The sequence below is a fragment of the Chlorocebus sabaeus genome, chromosome 21 (assembly GCF_047675955.1).
Source record: "Chlorocebus sabaeus isolate Y175 chromosome 21, mChlSab1.0.hap1, whole genome shotgun sequence".
Taxonomy (NCBI): Eukaryota; Metazoa; Chordata; class Mammalia; order Primates; family Cercopithecidae; genus Chlorocebus; species Chlorocebus sabaeus.
The window spans coordinates 30,972,375-30,991,529 of NC_132924.1; the positions used below are offsets into that span (position 1 = coordinate 30,972,375).

The window sequence follows — 19,155 nt, forward strand, 5'->3', positions numbered from 1 at the left end:
ACATCACCCTCCAGAGGCCCCAAAATGGTCAATCCCTTCCCCATGGACAGGCCTTCAGATGAGAAAGGCAGCGTGTCCCCGCCCACTCCCCTCATGATGGGCCCACCCTCTCTCAGCCATGGTTTTACATCTGAGGGGGTCTCTGAAGCCTTGAGTGAGTCCCAAGGCCAGCAGGTGGATTCTACAGCCACTTCCCTGCACCCCCTGTCTGGGTCAGACTTTTCCTTATTTTCCACCAGAATCAGCTCTTTTTTTCCTTTTCATTAAATATAAGGAAAAATCTCTTTGACAGAATTATTTGTCCACATGTCATCAAATGTGGGCTGGTGGCACACAGGAGAAAGGATGTGTGGATTTATCTGTCGGGGCTCAGAATGACAGCTCCCGCTAGGCACAGTGTGGTCAACAAAGCCTGGGAACCTGGACTCCGCTTTCCACAGAGGCCACATGCCCTGGGTCCTCCTGTTCTCTCTGCAGGCCTCACTTTTTCCAGTTGCTTTTGGAAATGCTACTGCTGGGTAGTCTTTAGGAGCCTAAGGGGCCTGCCCCAAGCGTAAGTGCCCTCTGCAAAGACTCATCGTCCCATGAATGTGGTGACAAATGACAGGGCACCTACTCCCAGGTTTGGGGCCACTTAAGTGTATCTGACCCTCTGTAGCTTCAAAAGAGAGAATGGAAGGAGAAGGGGGAGATATGAGAGAGAAGGGGAGAGGGGAGGAGAAGGGAAGGAAACGAAAGGACAAAACCTCTAGAAAAATATTTTGCTCTTTGATTTGTATGCTGAGTAAATATGTAGTAAGCAGGAAGAAAAGGAGGTCAGCTGTGTCGCTAGGAGTTTTATTTTTCCCTCCTGGATCTTGGTGAAAGGCCAGAAGAGGACAGCGGGAATGACATTCCATCCTGCAGGAGCCTCTGGCCACGGAAGTAGTGAGGCCACCCTGTAGCCGAGGATGGTGAGCAATTCCAGACACCCCTGCAGAGGAGGCTGCTGTGGCCAGGAACCCTCTCTAGGTCCCCTGTGACCATGGGGCCCTTTAAGTGGCCATGGAAGTGCACCTGGACAGTGCCGAAGAATTGTTAACACCTCCCTGTCCTTCCCTCACTGCAACCTGGCCAGGGCTTAGGAGACCAGTACAGGAACGGTGCTGCTCTAATGGGGACAACTGGATCATTGCTATTACACCGTAACAGTACTCACAGGGACATGATAAAGCAGCTCTATTCCCACAGTGTTTGGAGGGAACTCCTCCCTCACCTTTTATCTTGGAGAGGGAACGGAAGCTGCCAGGACTAGACTGCAGTTTTCCTGACCCTCAGTTTTCTTATCCATCACACATTTTCTTCTACACCACACCCAAATTTCCATTTCAACAATGACCAAGAGATTACAATAAGCTGGATTGGGGCAGAAACACCAAAATCACGCCATCCATATCCATTCAAATCAAGATGCATTTAACCCGGGAGTCTCCTTACACTTACCTTTGCTACTGAGAAGTCGATTGGCTTTGATGCTATCTGCAGCTTAAGCACTGATGGGACTGGGGACAGAATGACCTCTTCCCTTATCAACTCATCCTCCACATCCTCTGAAAGAAAACCATGGCCATGTGAGTCCCTTATTATGACTCACAGAGAACAGAACATGAAGTCACAGAACACCACAGACATTGCTAAGTTTGCAGAAGGTTTGAGTGAAAGGAGAGTTCCTCCCCAGTTCATCCACCTCAACTCTGTTTTGGGGTTCCCAGACCCTCAGTGGAAGGGAAGCAACCAGATCAAGAGAGTCCATGCTCCTTGTCACAACCCTGTTCTGTTCATACCACGAGGATGTTGCCGAGTGAGACTTAGCTACTGGTCCACTAGAAAGTTCCACGCATGGACATATAGTGAAACAAGTGCCCGGGGCCTAAGCCATGGAACCAGGACCAGGGAAGCCTAGCTCAGACATATTTCTTAAAAAAGGTGGGCATGACTCGAAAGATCATTCCCCTGAGGACAAAGGTGAAGAGGACAGGACTAGGAAAGAAAATGGAACCATTGCTGATAAAATAACTATTGCAAATGATCACTATTGTAACTTGTATTTATTGACTGCTTGAATTTGATCACCTTCCTCCACAACAGCCTTATGAGAAAGTAATTATTACCCCCACTTACAGATGAGGAAACTGAAGCTTAGAGGAGTTAAGTAACTGGCCCCTAGTCAATCAAATGGAGAGTGGCAGAAAGAGTGACTCCTATTCACTCTGCCATCCCACTGCCCTGGACCTCCAGCAGGGAGGATATTAAGCCATATTCCAGATATTGTCATCTCATAGTGGGGCAACTGAGGCCTGGAGAGGGTCCCACCTGGGTCTCTGGTAGCACCAGCTGTGACTTCCCAGTTAGCTAAGGCCCCCTTGTCATTACACCTGCTGCCACTGCATTCACCAGAACACAGTGATAAAGGACCCAGGAAGAAACAATGCCAAGGCAACGGTGCTGGCAAGGCTGAGCAGAGTGAACTCCAGAGGGTAGCTGAGGGCTTGGCTCTGTGAACCCAGCTCCCTAGAGGTGTCTGCCAGAGCAGGCCTGTGTGGGCAGGGGCGGTATCAAAGGCCACCACTTCCAGGACACACAGCTTATATCTTATGCTGCAGCCTCCCTTCTCCCCAGGGTGAACCAGCCACAGCACAAGGAGAACTCCTAGAGATTCAGGTCACTGAACAAGCTGATAGATTCTACTGCTGGGCTGGGGAAAAAAGTCTGGAATTTAAATATGAATCTGAATTTAGATGAGAATGCTTCTGATACGGTTTGGCTCTGTGTCCCCAACCATCTTGTAATTCCCATAATTGCCATGTGTTGTGGGAGGGACCCAGTGGGAGATAACTGAATCATGGGAGTGGGTCTTTCCTGCACTGTTCTCATGACAGTGAATAAGTCTCATGACATCTGATGGCTTTAAAAAACGGGAGTTTGCCTGCACAAGCTCTCTCTTTGCCTGCCGCCATCCACATAAGATGAGGCTTGTTCCTCCCTGCCTTCTGCCATGATTGCAAGGCCTCTCCAGCCACGTGGAACTGTAAGTCCAATAAACTTCTTTCTTTTGTAAATTGCCGAGTCTCAGGAATATCTTTATCAGCAGCATGAGAACAGACTAATACAGTAAATTGGTACCAGTAAGAGGGGCACTGCTGAAAAGATACCCAGAAATGTGGAAGTGACTTTGAAACTGAGTAACAGTTGGAGGGCTCAGAAGAAGACAGGAAAATGTGGGAAAGTTTGGAACCTCCTAGAGACATGTTGAATGGCTTTGACAAAAATGCTGATAGTAGTATGAACAATAAGGTCTCAGATGGAGATGAGGAACTTGTTGGGAATTGGAGCAAAGGTGACTGTTGTTATGTTCTAGCAAAGATATTGGCAGCATTTTGCCTCTACCCTACAGATTTGCAGAACTTTAAACTTCAGAGAGATGATTTAGGGTATCTGGTGGAAGAAATTTTTAAGCAGCAAAGCATTCAAGAGGTGACTTGGGTGCTGTTAAAGGCATTCAGTTTTATAAGGGAAGCAGAGCATAAAAGCTCGGAAAACTGGCAATAGAAAAGAAATGTAATAGAAAAGAAAATCCCATTTTCTGAGGAGAAATTCAAGCTGGCTGCAGAAATTTGCATAAGTAGCCAGAAGCCAAATGTTAATCCCCAAGACAATGGGGAAAATGTCTCCAGGGCATGTCAGAGGTCTTCATGGCAGGCCCTCCCATCACAGATCCAGAGGCCTAGGAGGAAAAAATGGCTTCATGGGCTGGGCCTAGGGTCCCTGTGCTTTGTACAGCCTAAGGACTTTGTGCCCTATGTCCCAGCCACTCTAGTGATAACTAAAAGGGGCCAATGTACAGCTCAGGCTGTAGTTTCAAAGGGTGCAAGGCCCAACCTTTGGCAGCTACCATGTGGTGTTGAGCCTGCAGGTGCACAGAAGTCAAGAATTGAGGTTTGGGAACCTCTGCCTAGATTTCAGAGGATGTATGGAAACACCTGGATGTCCAGGCAGAAGTTTGCTACAGGGGCGGGGCCCTCATGGAGAACCTCTGCTAGGGCAGTGCAGAAAGGAAATGTGGGGGTGGAGGCCCCACAAAGAATCCCTACAGGGCACCACCTAGTGGAGCTGTGAGAAGAGGTCTACTGTCCTCCAGACCCCAGAATGGCAGATTCACCAACAGCTTGCACCATGTGCCTGGAAAAGCCACAGACACTCAACACTAGCCCATGAAAACAACTGGGAGGGAGGCTGTACACTGCAAAGCCACAGTGGCAGAGCTGCCCAAGACCATGGGAACCCACCTCTTGCATCAGCATGACCTAGATGTGAGACATGGAGTCAAAGGAGATTATTTTGGAGCTTTAAGATTTGACTGCCCTGCTGGATTTTGGACTTGCATAGGGCCTGTGGCCCATTTGTTTTGGCCAGTTTCTCCCATTTGGAACAGCTGCATTTACCCAGTGCCTGTACCCCCACTGTATCTAGGAAGTAACTAACTTGCTTTTGATTTTACTGGCTCATAGGTGGAAGGGACTTGCCTTGTCTCAGATGAGACTTTAAACTGTGGAGTTTTAAGTTAATGCTGAAATTAGTTAAGACTTTGGGGGACTGTTGGGAAGGCATGACTGGTTTTGAAATGTGAAGACATGAGATTTGGGAGGGGCCAGGGGCAGAATGATATGGCTTGGCTCTGTATCCCCATCCAAATCTCATCTTGTAGCTCCCATAATTCCCACGTGTTGTGGGAGGGACACTGTGGGAGATAATCGAATCATGGAGGCGGGTCTTTCCTGTGCTGGTCTCCTGATAGTGAATAAGTCTCACGACATCTGATGGCTTTTAAAAACAAGAGCTTGCCTACACAGGCTCTCTCTTTGCCTGACACCATCCACGCAAGATGTGACTTGCTCCTCCTTGCCTTCCACCATGATTGTGAGGCTTCCCCAGCAACGTGGAACTGTGAGTTCTCTATTAAACTTCTTTCCTTTGTAAATTGCCCAGTCTCAGATATGTTTTTATCAGCAGCATGAAAATGGACTAATACAGCTTCTTAGTTAGGGTCTCTGAAAAGCTACCCTATGACCATGGCCTTACATAAATAACCTAAAACAAAGACCAGATGTCTACCCAGCAACAAGAATGGGACTTAAAAACATGGTCGTGGGTAGAGAAAGTAAGAAAACAAATGAGATATATAACACAATGCTATCTATGTCAAGTAAAAATGATGCACATAAAACATTATAGATTTTGCAAGAACATACACAAGAAAAAGATATAGATTAAGCATAAGAGAATGGTTGCATATGGGAAAGGAAAGTAATAAGAGTAAAAGGGGTAGGGCTAAAGATAAATAAGGAAAGAAAGGTAGGAGGGAGAAAGGGAAGGAAAGCGGGAAATGTAAAAGAGGGGGAAGGGGGCCAGGCACAGTGGCTCTCGCCTGTAATCCCAACACTTTTGGAGGCTGAGGTGGATGGATCACCTGAGGTCAGGAGTTCAAGAGCAGCCTGACCAACATGGCAAAACTCCATCTCTACAAAAAATACAAAAATTAGCCAGGCATGGTGGCATGGGCCTGTAGTCCCAGCTACTCAGGAGGCTGAGGCAGGAGAATCACTTGAACCTGGGAAGCAGAGGGCAGAGGGTGCAGTAAGGTAAGATTACACCACTGCACTCCAGCCTGGGCAACAGAGCAAGACTCCATTTCAAAAAAAAAAAAAGGGTAGGAAGGAAGAAAGGGAAGAAGACTGATAGGCAGGCTTTGCAAAGACCAACACTGAGAATGTTCTCTGGAGGAAAAGAGATGTGTGATTAATTCCACCTTAGACATCTGAGGCCCCAAACAAAGGGGCAGGATAACCTGAGTGATTCCAGATTACTGGAGGACTGTCCCTGAAGGATTTCTTGCAATGCCTTGAGCCAGATTGTTTCCTGGAGGCACAAAGTGATAGTATTTAAGACAATTTAGAGGTTTCTATTTAGTCCGAGGTTGTCAGGGAGGGAGCCAGGGCTGAAACATGCTCTGCCTGGGTCCCATGAAGAAAATCTGGGAATGAAGGCTGGGGGCCCAGGAAAAGCAGACCCCGATGGAGCACAGGCCAGAGTGAGCCCCTTGGAAAAGGCAAACTCCTTTGGCTTCTACAGGGAGAAATTGTCCTGAATGCAGGGAGTTGGTTCAGGACCATACAGCAGGCCTCAGGCCCAGATGTGGTGGGAACACCATGCAAGGGAAAAACAAAACATTCCAGAATGACATGTTGGCCAGGCAGACAATTTGTAATGTAAATGTCAGTGGTTTGAGAATGCTATTTTTAAGGTCCTGGTTTAAATGTCTGACTGAAAAGAAGCAAAGGATTTTGTTTCCCATACCATTCTATGTGCTTTTTGTAGGATATATGTATGTATATATGTATGTATGTATATATGTATAAAGTAATTGGGTTTTATTTCAATAGGGAGTCAAAGACACCAAGGGGAATGATGTTCATAGGAAGATTTCATAGGGAGAATGGTCCACATAGCTTTTCTCTGGGAACCTGTGTAGAATTTCCTACTGACCACAAGATATCTTCTGGAAGTGCCCCAACACCAGAAACTCAGAACCCTTCCTGGTTCCAGTTTCAATAAAAGACCCCATCTCTTCTCTACCCTTCTACAAGAGCCCCAGGCTGAAACCTCTACCCTCTCTCACCCACCATGCCAGTCCAGCCTCTAGATCACTCTGCCTCCAGAATGCCTCATATTCTGCCCCCCTGTTGCCTTTCTCTCTCCACTGTCACATGAATATATCTTTATGTTTCTATTTGCTCAGCAAGAGCATTCTTGAGCAGCCATGATGTACTAGGGATGATGTGGGACACAGGTCAGAGATGACTAAGGCCCCACCCCTTCATTCAAGCAGCTCCCTGCCAAGGGAGAGACAGAGCCCCCTGAAAAATTACAACATAACCCAGTAAGTGCTGAAAAAGGGACGAGTGCAAGGGTTTTCAGAGCGGAGAGGGAGGCAATTAATTCTGCCATAAATGCTCAGGGAGACTTCCCATAAGAGGTGATATTCGGGCAGGTACTGAAATACCCATTGGATTTCCCAGGTAACAGGGGTCCATTACCTCTTCTCTGGACTATGCCAAGAGCCCCTCACCAGTATCCCAACATCTAAGCTTATATCCCTAAAGTCTATTCTACACCTAAGTCCAGATATAGCCCCCAAATGCACAGCCCTAGATATCTCAATAGCACAGAATCTCTGCTCAATGACTTTCTGTACAGCTCTTTAGCACAGCACTCAAAATCATCTTGCCCAGCCCAGCCTTCACTTCAGCCTCATCTCACACTGACCCCCACACCCTCCCCAACAGGGTCGTTACCTCTAGCCAATCTTTCTCGCACATACACCAGGCTTTTGCCTATATGGCTCCTTCCACATCTCTATTTGGCAAGACCTTGCCCATTCTTCAGAGTCCAGACTAAATACCTACACAGTATGGAAGCTTCCAGAACTGATATGGTTTGGCTGTGTCCCCACCCAAATCTCATCTTGAATTGTAGTTCCCATCATCCCCATGTGTCGTGGGAGGGACCTGACGGGAGGTAATTGAATCATGGGAGCGGTTACCCTCATGCTATTCTCATAATAGTGAGTTCTCATAAGATCTGATGGTTTATAAGGGGATTTTCCCCCTTTTGCTGGGGACTTCTCCTCCCTGCCACCATGTGAAGGACATGTTTGCTTCCCCTTCTGCCATGATTGTAAGTTTCCTGAGGCCTCCCCAGCCCTGCTGAACTGTGAGTCAATTAAACCTCTTTCCTTTATAAATTACTCAGCTTCAAGTATGTCTTTATTAGCAGCATGAGAACAGACTAATACAGAAACCCATCACAGAACTTAGCTTATTAAAGCAGTTAAGCACTGCTGGGCATCTGCTTCATGTGTTGCTATGGGAAGATACCTCTCTTCCTTTGTCCTACCTACCCCACCCTCCAAAAAGGCAAGGCCACCTTTTATTCACCTTGGTCTGCCTTCTACAGAGCCTTGCATATGCCCTGGCAGGTAATTGCTGACAAGAGTTTACTGAATTGAATCAAAGTAAAATGAACTGGGGTGGAGAAGGAGTTCTGTTCCTCCAACCAAATTTGATTTTTGTTTCTGAACTGCTCAACCCCCAACACCCTGGCCCCCACAAGACTTCTCCTTCCTTTCTTCTCTTTCATGAACTCCCTCGATGACTGGGTTCCATGGTCTCCTATCCTTCACCTTCTTCTCCTTTCCTAAGTCATTAGCTGAGCCATTAGCAAAGAGGAGTCGGCCTCCCTCCAGAAAACATATACACACACACTTCAAACAGCTGCTTCTGAGAACTGCTAACAGCCTTCCTTCCAGTAGAAGCTCTCTGGGTTCTGAAGACCAGGAACTGCTTTGCTTGTGTCCAAACACAAGCAGCTTTCACTGCAAAATCTTAAAGTGCAGTGGTGCACAAAAAGGGTTTGGATGCCAGCACCTCCTGACTCCATGCTGTACTCTGCACGGCCTTGCACAGAAGTCTACCCCATCTGGGGAGTTCTGAGGATCTGCTGCTTCTGGGATGAGTTATGCAGAGTAAACAAACCCCCACCTCCGCCTCCACAGCTCAGAGGCCTGCACCTTTCTTTCAACTTCATCAAAGCAAACTGTCAGACTACATGTCTCACACAAGGGAGTTCTAAATATGGGCACTGCTTTCTTCCTTCAGTTTAAAAGGGAGAGTTCAAAAGGGAGAAGAAGAGCATGTGAACAGCTCTTGTCTGCCCAAATGTTACAATAGGTAAATTGTTGGCTCCAGAAGAGGAGCAAATGTTGGCAGCACTCAAGCCTCATCCTCTCATGGTCAATCCTCGGTCTCAACATCCTCAATCTCTAGCTGCTTCTGCAAAACCCTGCAAACACATCAGTCTTTGGAGAGTAGGATACAGAAAAAGAAAGAAAAAAGTTTGCTTCAAAACTAAAGAGGGGAAGGAAACGTGCTCTATCTTGATCTCAGAGAGCAGTTACACAGATATACACAGAAGTGAAGATGCAGACCAGAGCACTTAAGGTTGTACACTTAATGCCTACACTGTTTGTGTCTTATGCCTCCCTAATACACTGATAAACTTTTTAAAAGGATGGGCTTTCCCAGACAGAGCTATACTGATACTTTGAATGAGAACTGTTTTCTGGAGACCTTAGTTAACTTACTAAGACCATTACTGAATGGTCCTAAAAAAAATACCAAATGCAGAAAGAGCTTCGCTGGCCCCACAGTGTAGATCCAGGATTGACTGGTCTTCTTAAAAGGATGTCCCCAGGAGAGAAGGGCAAGCAGTAGAAGACATCAATCAGAGAGAGAGTAGTCTGCTCTACTCACTTGACTGGACCCACTTGCTGAGGTCAGGCGGAAGGAAAGGGGCCCCCCACCACCCATCTCCCAGACAGAGCCAATGAGGATCTCTTGGGCCCTGATGGGCACAGCACAGGAGCACTCGCTGCACCTACCGAGCCGCAGGGCACCCAGCTCATCATCCACCTTGTCAGACGTCAGCAACTGATTTTTCCTGGAAAATAGAAAATATCAATGTACCAGAGGAGACTGACAGAGAAATGCAAACAGCAGAGAAGACTGTTAAGAGTGAGGGACAGGATTCAGGAGACAGGTCTCTCTAGTCTTGGCCTCACCTCTGTGTGCCTTGAATACTCCCCCTCTCTCAGCCATAGGTTCCACATGGGATGGGACCAAATAGCCCCCATGATGCTTGTCGATTCTGTGTTCTCACAAAGAGACTCAAACACCAGCCAATACAGGATGGTCAGCTCTGTAGGTTGGCATTTGCCAAGCACTGCAGATAGGCTATCTCACCAATTTCACTGCAATACTTTTGGGAAACATACACATGCACAAACAAATCAAGTTCTTGTCATCATTGCCCAGAATCTGTTCATCTCATCTCCATGTTTTTTTGTTTGTTTGTTTCCTTTCTCCTAGCTTTCTAGTAAAGCCATCAGCAGCTATTTATAAGAAACCTCTGAAATGCACCAAGGTGTTTAAAGGAACCCTCCTGTATCTTCCTGTTACTTAAAACATTGCCCTGTGATTCTGATTTGTAAATTCAGGTATGTACACACAGAGCTTTCTTAAAAGGGTGGACCCTTTAAGGGAGCATTTTCTAAAGCTCCCTTTAGATTTTTCTGTTCTCTAGCATGCATCGATCTGAACTAAAGTAAAATCACTTCTAAATAGAAGGTATTAAAAATAACAATATTACTTCACTCTCTGAAAATCCATTTACTATGTTAAAAAATGACAGCTCTTTTGAGTGTCGCATTGAAATATATTTTCCTCCAACATCCTTGCAGGGTAAGATATGACTGAAGTAACAATCGTAATCTTGCCCTGGTGTACTCTATTGAATTGGTTTCCTCCTGAAGATGTATGAAGGGGCGTGAATGGAAGACCTCAGAGGACACACAGTACCAAATCCCTGAGTACACACTTCTTCAGACTCCGGGTTTCTTTCACTGGTGCTAGAACATAGAACTCCCTCACCCCTCCTCCCAGGCAGTCCTCATCCTCCATGTGTCCTCCTGGACTCAGGCAAGTCATTTGCCTTAATTCAAAACCACAAAACCCCTCTGCCCAACACCACCAGGATTTTACAGGCATTCTTGTGGGGACTGGTGGAAGAATGAGCTGGAAAGAGGAGTTAAGGCATAGAGGGGTGGTTAGAGGGGTGTGGAAGGGGCAATCAACACTGAGGTGGTGTCAGAGCACCCCCACCCATGAAGAACTGCACTTTCATCAGGAGCCTCTTCCAGTCACACTCCTCCTACCTCCGCCTGCTCTGCAACAAAGGGCTGAGGACCTGAGTTCTCCCCTGCCTATCCCATCTGTCACTGCTTCATCTGGAGATGAAGGCAAGGCATCCTCCCTTTGCTGTGCTTCAGTGTCCCTTTCTGAAAATCAAGGACCAAGGCATTGGTACTAAGCCTCTAAAATCCCCCTTGAATGATTTCAAGCAGGGAACAGCAACAGCAAAGACATCTCTCCAACATCCTGCATTCAATAACATCTCTCTTGAACTCCCACCTCTGCTCTCTGCCTCTTCATCTCTCACCTAGATTATTTTAGTAGGCTCCTAACTGGTTTCCTGACCCTTAGTGTCACCCACCCTTGGCCCCCAACATTTTCACATGGCTGCCAAAGTCATCTTCCTAGAAAGCAAATCTGACCATGACACTGAAGCCTGGCTGGAATTCTTCCAAGAGTCCCCATCATCACCATCAATAATAACAATAATCACATGTATTAAAATAACAGCAAGAATACCAACACATTCCTAAAGGCTCCTTTGACTGTTCCACACACTGTGCTAAATGCTTTGCAAGCCTCAAAAGTCATCTACTTCTCAGAAAAGCTTTATGAAGCACTTATTTCACTCAGTCTCAAAGACATTTAGTAATTTTCCTAGGGTTACACAGCAAGTAAGTGGCAGCACAGGAATTTAAACCCAGGCAGTAACTCCAAAGACAATGGCAATAACTATATTTACTGCTTCCTTATAAAAATAAAATCCAGGCCCATTAGTGTATCCTGCAAGGCTCTCCATAACCCGGCCACCTACTGCCCAGCCTCATCTCACTCTGGGCCATCACATTCCACCTGCATTTCCTCCATGCTGAACGTCTCAGCTCATGACTCTATATCTTTTCATAAGCTGCTCATTCCATCTAGAATACTCTGGCAAACAAACTTACACTAATCCTCTAAAGCCCAAGTGGAACATCAGCTTCTTCTCAACTCCAAATAACACATTCATTCATTTATTCACTCACTCACCCAGCATATGTGAGGCTATCTGGCAGGCCTACCTATCTCACTGCCCAGAAGAAACACATGACACAGATACGTAAAATGAACAGACATTAAATGCAATGTCACGTGATGTAGTAGGCTGAATAACGGCCCTCAATTATATCCACATCCTAATCCCTGGAACTTCCTTGTGAATGTTACTTTACATGGCAAAAGGGATTCTGCAAATGAGAATAAGCAAAGGATCTTTAGATGAGGAAATTATCCTACATTACCCAAATGGGACCAACGTAATTACAAGGATCCTTATCATAAAGAGGTAAATGGAGATTTGACACAGAAGAAGAGAAGGCGATGTGAACATGGAAACAGAGATTGGAGTGATCTGCTTTGCAGACAGGAAGGAGCTACAAGTCAAGGAATCCAGGTGCGTACTAGAAGGTTTGAAAAGGGCAAGGAAACAAATTCTCCTCTGGATCCTCAAGAAACAACCAGCCCTGCCAACACCTTGACTCTAGCCCAGTGGAACTTCAGCCCTCCAGAACTATGAGATAATAAATTCATGTTGTTTGAGGCCACTTAGTTTGTGGTAATTTGTTATGGCAGCAATAGTAAACTAATACATGTGGCAAGAGTTACAAGCAAGGAAGAAGAAACGACTGCAGGATTATCTTGGTCTCCTCTGGATCTCGGGTGTCCAGCATGTAGCCAGTGCTCCATAAATGGGTGCTCAGTGCCAGATGATTCTCACAGAAGCCAGGTGGCTTACACAAGGTCACATGACTTAGAAGTGCCAGAGTCAGGATTCAAACCCAGGCTGCTGGTTTCAAATGCTCTACTCTGCTCTTGCGTCGATTTTCCACATCCTTCCCCTGCTCAGAAACTTCCATGGCTTCCTGCAGACTACAGGACAAGGGCCAAATCTCCCAAGTGGTTCCCTTGGCTCCTGAAGGTAGGCAGGTGGCCATGAGCCCGCTGAGATGGTGGGAATCATGTTACCACTGGGTAGGGTACAGCTTGGCCTCTCTCTCTGGTCATAGGACTTCCACCCAGAGGGCCATCCATCAGCTACAAGAGCCCAGCTCAGATGCTTTGTGCCGGGTTCCCATAGATCTCATCACCAGAGACTTCAATTATGCTTCTATGTAGAGAATGTGCTTATTGTTCCTTTCATGTGTCTCTTTGTGGCATAAGCTTTACAAAGTTTAAAAGGTCAGTTTAAAAACATGTTCTTCCCTTTGAGTGAAACTATTCTGAACAACAATGACAACAAGATAAATCAAGGGATTCAAAACACTTCTTCAAAGTGTGATTGTTCAGATAACCCAGAGACATGTGTCAAAGTATGCAACTAATAAATCCATGGGGGCCAACTGGCAAACTTCGCTCGCCCTCTGCTGAGGCCTCCACCTCTCACCACAGCTGTTCTCATGCCCCCCCCCCCACCCCCCGCCCAGGGAGAGGCACGAGCCAGGTCACTGCTGGTGTTCTGGGCTCCAAGGGACCAGGACTCAATCTCTGAATAACTGAATCCTTGGCTTAGTGAAAAGAGTCACTCTCACATAATAACAGAGAAGAAGCCAGGTGTGGTGGCTCATGCCTATACTCCCAGCATTCTGGGAGGTGGAGGCGGAGGCAGGAGGATCACTTGAGGCCACCCTGGGCAACACATCAAGACCCTCTCTACAAAAAATAAAAAAATTAGTTGAGCGTGGTGTCACGCACCTGTAGTCCCAGCTACTCGGGAGGCTGAGGTGGGAGGATTGCCAGAGCCCAGGAGTTTAAGGTTGTAATAAGCTATGATCATGCAAGCCACTACCTCTAAAAAATAAAAATAAATAACAAAAAAAAATAAAAACTGAGAAGAGGAGATGCTTACTCCTCTGTGTTTGTTACTAGATTCTTGGCTAAATTAGTTATGGGTTCTAAAAGAAAGGCATCTCATGAAAATAAAGATACTGATCACTTCCTGCTATGGTTTGAATATCTGACCCCTCTAAAACTCATGTTGAAATTAAATCCCCAATGTGGCAGTATTGAGAGGTGAGGCATTCAGGAGATGACTGGGTCATGAGTGCTTTGCTCTCATGAATGGATTAATGGGTTCATAAATTAACAAGTTGTTATGGGAGTGGGATCGGTGGCTTTCTAAGAAGAGGAAGACAGACCTGAATTGGCACACTCAGCCTCCCCATCGTGTGATTCCTTGAGCTACCTCAGCACTCTGCAGAGGGCCCCCACCAGCAAGAAGGCCCTCACTAGATGTGACCTCCCATCCTCAGACTTTCCAACCTCCAGAATTGTAGGACACAAATTTTGTTTCCTTATAAACTACTCAGTTTCAGGTATTCTGTTATATGCTACAGAAAATAGACTAAGACATTTGCTATATATTTGACGAAATATCAGAACCCAGTGTCAATGGAGTTCAAATTGACCCCATTCATATGGCACAAGAATCTAGAATACAAGAAATTAACATACATTTTTCCGAAGTCAGTGATACCCCAGCACACCTAACCAAAGTAATGTAAAATAATCTGACAGAGCACTTCTACAAACCAGTTCACACAAGATTCCCCGGAAGAGAGAGGTTTTTTGTTTTTTTATTTGTTTTATAAGTCCTACTAAAATATGCTCAAAATAAAAAACTCTTAAGTACATGAGAAATGATGTACCATGAGTGAAAGCCAACAGACACAGCAAATAGGACTCCCAAAGACTCAAGATGGAGCAACAATCTTAGAGAGGCTGTAAATTAGAAACATTAGAGAAACTTTTTAAAAACAGGAATGGAAATCATAAGAAAAGAGCTAGACATTATGAAAAAAAAAAAGAATGGGCAGCTCTGAAGAGTAAATGTAGTCACTGAATGAAATAATGGGCATATAACAATGGCGATAGATAATACATTAAATATTGAAAAAAAAATTCATGAATCTGCTACTGAAAGAGGAAGGAATAAAGGACAAGACGGAAGAAGCTGTGGGGAGTGCAAGGAAAAGAGAGAGAAGATGGGCAAGCTCTTCTCTATAGAATACTGTCAATGAATGTAGAAGGAATTATAAAATGAGAAAATCATCATTTTATACACTCCAATTTAATCATTTATATGGGAAAGGGTCATCAGTAGATGCCAATACAACTGGATGGAAGGTTTTTGAGGAACAGGGTATTCATATGGTCTGAAAGTTTCAGATTACTTATTAATTGCCAAAAGGAAAGTTATCTTTACAATGATAGAGAGAGTGACATATACCACCTTAACCGAGTGATCCAAATTAGCATCATCAAAATAAAACAAGCTGGCATTAATGTGGTCCTGATGTGATGTAACAGGAAATACACAACATCACTTCTGTATTGTCCTTCCCCCCCCAAAAAAAAAAAAGCTTAATATAAACCTAATAATGAAACAAGACAACAAATCTAGAATATGGGTGTTCTTAGGAAAACAAGCCCATTCTCTTCATGAAAAACTAAAACTGAGGTTAAAATAGACTAGAGGCTCAGTGCAGTGGCTAACACCTGTAATCCCAACACTTTGGGAGGCCAAGGTGGGCAGACTGCTTGAGCCCAGAAGTTGGACAACAGTCTGGGCAACATAGTGATACCCCATCTCTGCAAAAAAAAAAAAAAAAAAATCAAAAATTAGCCAAGTGTGGTGGTGCATGCCTGTAGTCCTAGCTGCTGGGGAGGCTTGAGGTAGGAGGACCACTTGAGCCTGGGAAGCCAAGACTGCAGTGAGCTGTGATCGATCATGCCCTTGCACTCTAGCCTAGGCAAGAGTGAAACCTTGTCTGAAATAAATAAATAAATAAATATTAGACAGGCATGTCAACTAAGACAATGGGCAAACCTTGAATGGATCCTGGATTGAAAAAAAAAAAAAATAAAGCCTAAAAGAATATCTCGGGAACACTTGAGAGAGATGTGATTATGGGCTACATGTCAGATAATATTATTGAATCAATATGAAATTTATTGGGCCAGGTACACTGGTTCATACCTGTAATCCCAACACTTTAGGAGGCTGAGGCAGGAAGATCACTTAAGCCCAGGAGTTTGAGATCAGCCTGGGCAACATGGCAAAAACCCTGTCTCTACTAAAAATACAAAAATTAGCCAGGCTTGGTGGTATGAGCCTGTGGTTCCATCTACAGGACTATGGGAGGATCCCTTGAATCTGGGAGATGGAGGTGACAGTGAGCCAAGATCACACCACTGCACTCCAGTCTGGGTGTGAGAGCAGCAAGATGAGAAGATGAGAGAGAGAGAGAGAGAGAGAGAGAGAGAGAGAGAGAGAGAGAGAAAGGAAAGGAAGGAAAGGAAGGAAAGGAAGGAAAGGAAGGAAGGAACGAAGGAAGGAAGGAAGGAAGGAAAGAAGGAAGGAAGGAAGGAAGGAAGGAAGGAAGGAAGGAAGGAAGGAAGGAAGGAAGGGAGGGAGGGAGGGAGGGAGGGAGGGAGGGAGGGAGGGAGGAAGGCAGGAAGAAAGAAAGAAAGAAATGTTGTGGGTATTGTGGTCATGGAGGAAAATGTTCTTGCCCTTAAGAGATGCATGCTGAAATATTTACAAGTGAAATGCCAGGATATCTGTATTTTCCTTTCAAATGAATCATCAGAAAAATACGTGTATATATAAATACATATAATATATATTGGGGAGGAGATGAGAGAAAGAAAGAGAAAGAACAAATGTGACAAAATTGTATCAATTGCTGAATTTAGGTGAAAAGTCTACAGATATTCATTGTACTCTTGTTTCAAGCTTTTTGCAGGTTTGAACATCTTTAAAGTTTGGAAGAAATCTTTTGGTAAACATAAACAGTAGATTAGATACAGTGAAGACATCATTAAGTACTAAGAGCTATCCGATGACATTACTCAGACTATCACCAATCAGTAGAGAGATAAAATGCATGAAGGAGCAGAGACATGGAGGAAAAACTTCTAAAGTCCAACCTACATATAAAAGAAGCTCCAGAAGGAAAGAATAATGAGAATTTAGGAAGAGAAATACCTGAAAAGGTAATTGCTGTGACCTTTCCAGACATGTATCCTCAGAGAAACACGAGATTCAAACGGACATGCGAAAATAAATGCACACCTAGACATGTCATTTTAAAACTACCAGACTACCAAAGACAATGAGAAAAATCTTAGAGAAAAGGCATATTACCTATAAACAGTTACAGCAGACTTCTCAATAGCAATGACAAGGGCATAAGACAATAAAATAACATCTTCAAAGCTGAAAGAAAATAACTGTTAGCTTTGAAATTCCCAACTAAAACATCATTAAAAGAACAAAATGAAGACATTTTCAGACAAGGATTAAAACAGTTAACTATCACAGACCTCCACTGAATGAATGATTAAGGACTCATATCAGGAATAAAAGAAATCAGTAAGCATTTAGATAAACCTAAATGAGAACTGGCAATAGAAACAATTAAAATAATAACAATAGCAACTAATTTAAGAGTAGTTAAAAACAACGTGAAACTAAAACACCGGACATAATAAACAGGAGCATGGGAATGGGAAACGATCATCAGAGTTAAAGCTTCCCAAAATCTCACACTTTTTTCAGGGGGTAGAGGGATTGATTAAAGTCAATTAAGATTAAAAATTTAGAAGTAACCGCTAGAACAATAAAAACATAATATATAATTTCTAAATGTGAAAAGAGTAGAAAAAAAATACATTTCAGTTAATTCACAAGTAAGTGCCACTGTGAAAAACAGTCTGGGCGTTCCCCGAAAAGTTACAAATAGAATTATTCTGCAATTCCATTTTTCAGTATACACCCCCAAAGAACTGAAAACAGGGACTCAAACAAATACATGTGCATAAACGTTCACAGCAGCACTATTTACAATAACCAAAAGGGGGAGACAACCCAAATGTCAATCAACAAATGAGTAAATAAATAAAATGTTATATATCCATACAATGGAATATTATTCTGCCATCAAAAGGAATGAGGTATGGATACATGCTACAATATGGATGAACCTCAAAAACATTATGTTAAGTGAAAGAAGCCTGACACAAAAGCTTATATGATTCCACTTATGTGAAATATCATAGATTGGTAGTTGCCAGAGACTGGGGGTTAGGGGAGGAATGGAGAAAAAGTGCTTAATGCGTAAGGGATTTTACTTAGAAGAAATGAAAATGTTCTAGAACTAGACAGAGGTGGTGGTTATACAACACTGTGAATGTACTAAATGCCACTGAATTGTTCACTTTCAAATGGTTAATTTAAAAAATAATGCAAGAAAAGAGGAGAAATGATATAAAGAAAAAGTGTGGCAAAAGGGAAGTATGAAATATAACAGGACAAATAAATTCAAGTAAATCAGCAATTATACTAAAGGCAAAAAAATTAAACTTGTCAGTTAAAAGAGACACAGATTGAATTACTCTTAAAATTATCTATATGCTGTTTTAAGACACATGATAAAAAAGCTTAACAGTAAAGCATGGCAAAAATATACCACTTGTATATTAGCCACTGAAAAGATGATGTAGCTAAATGCTATCAGATAAAAACAGACTTTGGGATAAAAAGTATTATTAGTGATAAACTTACTTACTAGAGGATAATAAGAGGAAAAATTCAACAGAAAAAATGTAGCCATCATGAACCTCTATGCTCCTAACAACACAGCTTCAAAACATGTTATCAAAAATTTGACAGAACTACAAGGAGAAACTGTTCAATCCATGAGCATAATAGAAAATTTTAACACATATCTCCCAGCAACTAACAGATCAAGCAGAAAAATAACATTAAAAAGAATAAAGAATATTTGAACATTAAAATAACATGTTTGATCCAAAATATTCAACTGTTAAATAATATATTCTTATCAAGCACAAATTTATAAATATTGACTATACAGCAGTCCACATATATGTCTCAAAAAATTCCAAAATGTGTTTCTGATTACAAAGAAATAAAACAAGAATTCAATAAAAAAGAGATAGCTCCTCTACATCCCCCCAAAATAACCCATGCATTAAAAATTTTAAAGAAATAAGGGCCGGGCGCGGTGGCTCAAGCCTGTAATCCCAGCACTTTGGGAGGCCGAGACGGGCGGATCATGAGGTCAGGAGATCGAGACCATCCTGGCTAACACCGTGAAACCCCGTCTCTACTAAAAAATACAAAAAAACTAGCCGGGCGAGGTGGCGGGCGCCTGTAATCCCAGCTACTCGGGAGGCTGAGGCAGGAGAATGGTGTGAACCCGGGAGGCGGAGCTTGCAGTGAGCCGAGATCTGGCCACTGCACTCCAGC

General features: G+C 43.8%; 1 protein-coding gene across 1 annotated transcript in view; it reads right to left on the reverse strand.

The window, feature by feature from the left end:
• MINDY4 (MINDY lysine 48 deubiquitinase 4) overlaps positions 1–19,155 on the reverse strand; it is a 131,899-nt gene that overhangs the window by 54,403 nt on the left and 58,341 nt on the right. The window contains exons 6-7 of the mRNA XM_007981706.3: positions 9,536–9,594; positions 1,483–1,589 (exon numbers count right to left, since the gene is read on the reverse strand). Of these exons, the coding sequence (XP_007979897.3) occupies positions 1,483–1,589; positions 9,536–9,594 (166 nt within the window). The remainder of the gene's footprint in view (positions 1–1,482; positions 1,590–9,535; positions 9,595–19,155) is intronic.